Source organism: Asterias amurensis, chromosome 3, assembly GCF_032118995.1.
Source record: "Asterias amurensis chromosome 3, ASM3211899v1".
NCBI lineage: Eukaryota > Metazoa > Echinodermata > Asteroidea > Forcipulatida > Asteriidae > Asterias > Asterias amurensis.
Window position 1 is genome coordinate 5,151,271 of NC_092650.1, and position 8,381 is coordinate 5,159,651.

General features: G+C 40.7%; 1 protein-coding gene across 1 annotated transcript; it reads right to left on the reverse strand.

The window, feature by feature from the left end:
• Positions 1 to 55: 55 nt before the first annotated feature.
• Positions 56 to 4,353, reverse strand: LOC139934364 (uncharacterized). The gene is made up of 5 exons (XM_071928556.1): positions 4,216 to 4,353; positions 3,491 to 3,586; positions 3,064 to 3,219; positions 2,750 to 2,905; positions 56 to 2,625 (listed from the first exon to the last, which is right to left on the reverse strand). The coding sequence occupies exons 1-5, from the start codon at positions 4,231 to 4,233 to the stop codon at positions 280 to 282; spliced, it is 2,772 nt and encodes a 923-aa protein (XP_071784657.1). The 5' UTR covers positions 4,234 to 4,353; the 3' UTR covers positions 56 to 279.
• Positions 4,354 to 8,381: the final 4,028 nt, after the last annotated feature.

Here is an 8,381-nt window from a genome sequence, read left to right on the forward strand (position 1 = left end):
TGTTTTTTTCGCAATTCAAGAATACGTTTATTTCCATACTCTCATAAAAGAATAACAACAGTTATTACGGAGTAAAGCAAAACATATATTTAAGTAAGAGTAAACATGAATAAATAAATAGAGTACCCATTTTGGTAAGCATCAGCTTGAAAAAAAACACCAGCCCGACAGACACCATTTCTTGGCTGAACCTTGGTGCACATTATTAGGCAAACATTCCATGACTCCACAGGAAAGTTTCGTATGTTTCGTTCGTGTGGTAACCTCTCTTACAGTTTTTTAGAACTCACTTGATTCTAATATTACTGGCATTACATCAATACGACAGCTAGATTTAATCTTTCCCTCGTAGAAGACATACGTTTCCAAGAGTATCATGTCTATCTCCCATTGACACATTTTTCTGCTCGGTGCCCATCGTGGTGTCTTTCTTCTTCTCTTAGACGGTTGGACTTTCCTCCTTCTTGCCTCCTCTTTTCTTAGATTTCTTTTCAGGAAATCCTCCACACTGTCTTGTCTGTCTCTTAGAGTATCTAGCTCCTTCATTACACTGGCAAACTCTTTGAAACTACACGACGGTTGATCCTGGACGAAGCGTTTGGTTCGACGCCTAAGGTTCAGGGAGAGAGATTCAACCGCTTCTGCTTTTGATTGCCCTGCTACGGTGAGTGGAACTGGACCATGGCAGATACGAGCATAATGACGCAGAGCTCTCTCAACTTGCTCTCTTGGACATCCTGCAAAGGTCAGCATCTTCTGTAAATCTTCGATGACGTGAAGTTCTTGAAACTCGCAGATGATGCTCTTCAGATTCTGTCTTACCTCTTGCTCTTTATGCAACTCATCCTTCATAAGGTAAATATTGGTTGATTCTTCGTCATCTTCATCATCGTGGCAGATCACAGACCATTCGCCTAGAGCAGCCAGCTCCCACTGCTCCTTCTGGCTCACATTTAACTTCTCCAGTTCCTTTATTGTCAGCTCCCTTTCTACACTATCAACCCTAGAGTCTTCACCTTTCTCAACACTTCTTTCAAGTCCTCCAACCTCACAATGTTCAACATGATCGTTTCTCCAGATGTCGACATTTAATTCATTCTTTTGGCCTCTTAAAAGTAAACTTTGTGCTTCGTTTCTGCCACATGGACCCACATTTTCGTGGCCATCGCATATCTCACGAATAACGATTCCAAGCTCTTCGGCTGGACTGTTCTTATCAACACCCCCTTTCACCACTAGACCGCGCTTAGTCTTCGGTCGAGCCATCATTTTGCTCTCATCATTCTCGCTGTTGTTTTCGGTGAATTTATTGTCAATATGAGATGGTTTTCCAGTGATGGATTCTTGTCGTATTTGTTCTGATGAAGGTTTGAGACTGTCTTCTCGATCTACCATTTCAGACATGGCCTTCATGGGAGAGGACTTGTGGGGGGTAGCGGAGCTCCGTCCCCCATGAGCCTGCACGGTGTTCTCCTCACATCTATCACCACCGTACCAAGTATCGTACACGGACATACTTGACGAGTTGACAGAAGATTGTTCACCATCCTCTTCCTCTTCAAAAATGTTTACAAGAGTCTGGTTTTCTTCAAAATCATTTCTCCATATGTTGATATCTTTCTTCTTGGTTTCAGTACTGACTCCGAGATCTCCCATTGGATGATTTAGTCCTATCGCTTGTTCCCCGTGTGCAGCGTCTATTTTGTCACTGCATTTACCATGACTTAAGAAGTCCAAGTCTTCTTTACCACAGGCCTCATTTGCTACAAGACCTCGGCGAGTCTTGGGTTTGGGCATCTTAGACGCGTCGGCGGTCCTGTTGAAATCTGTGAACCACTTTGGTTTTATTGTTGTGTGGGATCTACCAACAGACTCAGATGGTTTAACACTGCCTTCTTGCGCTATATACTCTGAAGATGTGAGGCTTTCTTCGCTGTCCCCATCTGCCTGTTTGGTCCTGTCTTCACATTCCTCAGTTCTCTTCCAGATGTCATACATCGAGGACTGACTTGTCCAGCTGGATGGTGTAGGTTCCCTCTGAATGGAGTCTACATCTTGTACCTGTCGCCCTCTACGGCTGGGAGATGTAGCTCCTCCTCGAGATGGTTTAGAATGCAGAAGAAATCCAGGAGAAGTGTAAGATTTATTGTCACCGTGATCAAGTGAGATCATGCTCCCCTTTCCCTTTGGAACCGCGACTCTCCCTTCTCCTCTAACTTTTGTCTGGCTCTCTTGACCTCTAAAATGCGTAGCTGGTTCATGTTTCTTACTGAGCAGCTTCTTTTCCTCATATTGTCCTGATTCGTTTTTTCTTTGCAACAAACCATTACCGAGGATTTCAAACTGACGAATTCGTTGCTCAAGTTCAGGCGGTTTCACAACTGAATGAAGATTTTGTGGTTTCTTGAGTGTGGTTTCATTATTGAGGTCAGACAGGATAAGACCCTGGGTGGTTCGTTCATGATCAAAGCTATCATTGCTCATGCAAAACTCGCGTACACCTACAGGAGTTTGGGTTGATTTGCCCGTACTTTGGTTTTCTCGGCAATTAGGAAATCTCGGTGTAGATAATGACCCAAATTCCTTGGGTAGTTTCCCTGCAGATGTTGCAGCATTATATGTTTTCTGTTCAAGGCAAAAGAAAGCAAAGGATAACATCAATTATACATTGCACAAAAACAAGATTGAGATTGTAAAAATAATAAAATGGCTAGTTATTTTATAAACTATTGTTAATTTTAGGTCTTACCATAAGTACCCCTTTTTGTTCACAGCTGTTGATAGGAAGTGGTGCTACTTTGGCTCGTCGGTTGCCTCTGCTGCCAAAGGCAAGTAATGCTTGCCAAAATGACCGAGAATTCCCCGAGAATTTCCCTGAGCAGTCTGGAACATCATCAGATGTTTTCTGTTTGGTCAAAACGAAGAAAGTAAAATATTACTTACATATTTTCTTATTTATTTCAACTTATACAATTGTATATGAAGCAAGATAACAAGAGAATGACTGGAAACCAGACTGAACACTGTGCTGAGATTATTCAAAGCTATCTTTTCACCACTCACCTTCGCGCCATTTTGTTGGGAAAGTTCAGCGGGCTCCAGCTTTGTGGCAATGCTCTTATCTTGACCTCTGTTATCAGAGATGCGTTTCCATGGATACTGGAAGTTTTCATCAGAAGCTGGATTTGACCATGGATCTCCCGTTGTCTTGGAAAGCACCTTAAACCAGAACATGATCAAAATGAAACAATATACAATCCTATGGCGCACAATAGCAGACTGAAACTAGAATTGTACCACTCTGTGGGCATGGACGAAATTTATAACATTGACTATATTATCATCCCTTAATACAATTGAATTCTTTGACAAAACAATGAATTGATTATAGCTTCTTCCTTTTTTGTATAGATAAGCACAAAATTAGAAACATTTGGAATCTTTTATTTGGGTTTGTTATTAATTTGTTTTAATGGCTTTATAAGCATACCTGTACTTTCGTATGGGACACACGTCGCGAATCAGCCGAAGGCCGCCGCACGTATTCCCGCAGCCATGCTCGTAAGCCTCGGCTGGAACCGGATTTCTGTGAGAAAACACGAGTTTTTGACAATTCAGTAATAATTATCACATTTAGATGAAAGAGTTGCTGCATGTTACCGACAATTTCATACGCCTCACCACATTAAACAAAAATTGTCGACGTAATGCCAAGACCACCAACCTCAAAGCCAACAGCTTCCTGCTCCAACAAACTTAATGTTTTCCATCCATATTATGTTAAAATTGATCGCCAGAGTGGTTATGTCGAACTAGGGCCACCATTGGTTGGATCCATCCCAAAACCAGCACAATGCACGATATTACTGTCCCATTATTAGAAACAGATTGGATTTGTTTGATGTAGGGCCTATACGTTTTCGATCATGTTAAAAATAATGCCAGCTTAAAACCAACGTGGTTAGTTATGCCGAACTAAGGGCAAACATTGGTTGGATCCGAAATGCCAACACAATGCCAATCAAGTAAAACGTTGATCGAAATATTGTTTTAAAACGCTTAAAAAATATTAATCAATATTTGCGTGCTATAGATAGCCTATACTATCTAAATACTATCTATATAAATAGCCTATACATGTAATATCATTTTGTCGGAAAAATTGTATTGTCTTTATAAATTCATTGAAAATGTTGAAACAAGATTGTAACTTACCGGTTTTGGGTTGGACATATTTACCGGTGTGAAGGGGGGAAGTTTCTCTTACACAGAGAAAAGTGTAATTCGTAAAAATAAACTGCTTTGAACTTGAATTCTCAGAAAGATTCGCAATCGATGCTCGCTATTCGCTCACAAGATTAGAAGTGTAATCTTTTGTTTTATGTTTGTATACAGTTTACTTTGTCTGTTGTTGCTATTTGTTTCTTAGCTTTCGAGTTAACCGTCACAAAGCATAAATTATGACACATGCAAACTACGTAACAATTCCAATGTAAAATGGATGCGCGTTTATTTATTGATGATACGCGCGTGCACTCTGTCAGAATTATGACGTTATGCATCAATATTAAGAGAGGCGTATTGCATGCTCAACTAATGATGTCTCTGCGCGCACGTACGTATATAGGGCCTACGACCACCTGACGTGAAAAATGATAACTTCACGTTTGCTAAAAACGTGAGATTTCAACGACACAATTTTGTGACGTTCACGCGTCTAAACTATGAACTGAATGAGGATCAGCTCGTTCATCCCATGGTATAAACGGGCTATTTTGTTCTTGACTAACGCTAACTTTGTGGTCGGGGCACCATACCAACGAAAAACAGCATGCTGCCATATTAGTCAATGATGTCATCGTCAGCCAATTACCGTGCAGGAAAACCATGCTGTCTAATAGTTAATTTTTTCGTAATGGGAGTTTTGGATTAACGGTGGAAATCGCTGTATCCTGACTGGACTAGGTACGATCCGGTCTCGCTTTTAACATTTTTGGGAAGAATGTGAAAACATCTATCCATATATACTAATTGGGGACTGTTGCTGACATTCATAACGGGAAAATTTGCCGTGTTTTTGTGACTTGTTTTCTTCCTTTTTGGAAGTAGTCTCCGTCGTGCCATGATCATCCGGGAACGCTATTTTGGTGAAACAATGCCATCAGCGGAGTGTTTTCGTTTGTACACGTTGAGGGAGCCTTGTGATAGACTTGATTCAAGCCCCGTTCTCGTGCGACAAGTCCCTAATCATATCCGACGTCAAAATGTAGCTATTGTGGTCCCGAGAGAATGGCCAAGCAAAGGATTGGGGATGCCAACCTCGCAATAGTTGTTTGTTGTTTAGGTGATGGGACTGGAAATAAAAGGACCCTCACCATGCGGTCCACAACATACAGGACGGGAGCACTCGAGCGTGAGCATACAGACTACTGTGTTATGCTCTGTCCCGTCCTGTACGCACCGTCCCGAAAATCGAAATCTCGCTGCTACCAACATTGGCTTGGGGAGGATGGATCAAAGAGGGCGCTGTCGGGAGAAGTTTGGCACTATTTGCCATAATGGGGGGGGGGGGGGGGGGAACGAATCTCCGGTGACCGAATCCCTTGCTACAGTGGCACTATGCGCTTATACCTAAACACAAATTAATAAAAAATAGATGTGAAAAGTACCTCCGCCTACTAGTTTCCTTTAGACACTGGTCTAGAATTGCAAGGGTCGTGGGTTCGAATCCCACCCGAATAATATTATGCCTGTGAATTTTGTTATATATTTTTTCCACAGGACACGGGAAAGTACTGATTATACAGTATTATAACACCCCTTACAACCATCTGCCTTGTCATTGGTTTAGACCGCGTCACATGATATGTCTTAGTTTTACTAGACGTCGGCCGTGTGATAGTGCACCGTTTGCCGTGTGATAGTCCGACGACTATCACACGGCGTAGACGTCTTTTACCCACCTCGAACCCAATCAGTTGTGTATCTGTGTATTTGAAACGCGCATACGAACGTTCCGTGTACGAAGATAATAAATAGTCTGTTTGGGTGTTATAAAACAAATATTGACTGCTTTAACTCGTGCTATGGTTAAAACTACATTGTACGACTCCCTCGGGGATCCCCAGCCGTTCCATTTTCCCTCGGCTGCGCCTCAGGAAAATAGAACGCTCCGGGATCACCTCATCAGGAGTCGTAGCACTCGAAGCAGTCAATATTTGTATACTAACACACGTCGGTGTATAGTCTTGGCCCAAGACTATGGTGCTTGCCAGTGTAGTCTAGATTTCAAGCCGTCCAAGTAACTAAATCATACCGTGGCGGGCGCACTTTGGCGATTCAACTGCGCGTAGTACACTATCCAGAATCAAGCACCATAGTCTTGGGCAAAGACTAGTCGGTGTATGGATAAAAAAACAAAATTAATATTATTTATCCCCGATGCAAATGTAACATAAATTATAATGTTTCCTTTTTAATAGGTTATTTTGACTCCTATTTGAAGATAGTTATACAGAAACCAGTGCCAGTGTTATAAACCGCGTGTTGGCCTTTATTTGACTGTTTTGACTGCTAAAATATAAATGCCTTGTTATAGCAGCCCATTAATGGAACATTACATAATTTGTAAGAACAAAACTCGTCTATACAAATCACAGATTTACGTAAAACTTAAACGGTTTATATGACCATGATAGAAAACATCCCTTGAAATGTTTCCGTCTAAAATGTCATATAAATTGATGAGCAAATAAATAAAACTTAATTTCCCATTTGCGTTTTATTAATTTTGTTTTTAAAGCCATTATACACTTTCGGTAAACAGTATTGTCCAAGTCCCACACTTCGTGTATCACAACTTATATATAAAATAACAAACCTGTGAAAATTAGGTTCAACCGGTCATCGGAGTCGGGAGAAAATAACGGGAAAACCCACTCTTGTTTCCGCGCGTTTCGCCGTGTCATGACATGTGTTTAAAATAAATCCGTAATTCTCGCTAACGAGAATTTATATTGTTTTACCGTTTTCTCAAAAAGTAAAGCATTTCATGGACTAATATTTCAAGAGAAGTCTTTCACCATTACCTTCTGTAAACCCTGTAAATTATTTGTAAATCTGTGAACTTTTTTTTCTGTACCGAAAGGGTCCAATGGCTTTAATCGAAGTCTTGCAGAGTAATCGGTTTGTCACTATTTTCTCGTGACCCAGATGGCCGATCGATCTCAAACTTCTATAAGTTTGCCAGTTTATGAAATTATGGTGTGTTACATAAAGTGCTTACATTATTGCAAGTAACTGTTTTGTTGCCAAAAGACAACCCTGTTGTGCTTCTTTAACACCCCCATAAAAAAATGATAATATAAAACAAATTATAATGTCTGACATGACCCTCTACGCGGCCTCGACTATAAAACATATAGACGACTACAGAATAATTCATGACAAGTGCTTGTCAGTGTATGGTCAGTGGAACAATAGAAAACAGGATAATCGTGTCCTTTAAATAACTTACAATGGCTCCAATTTGCTTTGAAAATCATGTAATATCGATTCCCCTATAGGCATAATCCGGCATTTTCAATAGTTTAAGTTGGGTCTATAGTGTTGCATGTTTTATCCATTGATAGGGGTGTGGCCAGAACTCGCCACGTATCTTATCTCAGTGGCTGAAGTGTCCAACCTTTCTTGTAGAGCTCTGGTGTATGGAGGCTAATATTATTTCAACTAAAGCTCTCAAAACACGCTAGTCCGGTTTCTTTTAAATGCCTCGTTATACGACAGACAGTTTACCCTGGTAAAATCAAATATTGGTGTTTGGTACCCGCTTACAATTTTGTTCAAACATTGTTCAGAGTAGCTGTTTGTGTTCGCGTCTCAATAGTACAAGAAAGCCCATGACCAACGGTGCTAGATTTGTGGCGTGCATCTTAATTAGGAGACGTGTACGTTTTGCCTCGTGCATGTAGGAGAATGGCTGTGAAGTGTTAGGCGATGTATCGGTTCCTTTTGAAGAAAAGTGTAATTCCTCTGTGGTCTGTTCTCTCTGGGTTAAGCTTGCAGCTATCATGTTTCCGTAAAGTTCAAAATAATTGCCATCAAACACTGAAAGGACAAGATTGGTGACACCTTTTCAGTATAACTGTACCGTTAATTACATGCCTCAAATCCCATAACAATATTATGTAGATAGAAACACGACAAAGGTGGTGTTTGACATGACATCTCACGTGTAGCACTATACGGAAACTATATAACAACCCTTACAAAGATTCTGCATTTTAATTGGTTTATAACCGATCATTTGTCTGGTTTTTACATGTATAGTGTACTGTACATGTAGCAACCATTGTACTAATGTGTAACAACACGTGCTGACT

Excerpts from the sequence above, each read along its gene's own strand:
- LOC139934364 (XM_071928556.1), bottom strand. Across the intron at positions 2,906-3,063 it reads CCCAACAAAATGGCGCGAAG|AAAACATCTGATGATGTTCC; the intron begins GTGAGTGGTGAA and ends TTGACCAAACAG. Across the intron at positions 2,626-2,749 it reads AACAAAAAGGGGTACTTATG|AAAACATATAATGCTGCAAC; the intron begins GTAAGACCTAAA and ends TGCCTTGAACAG.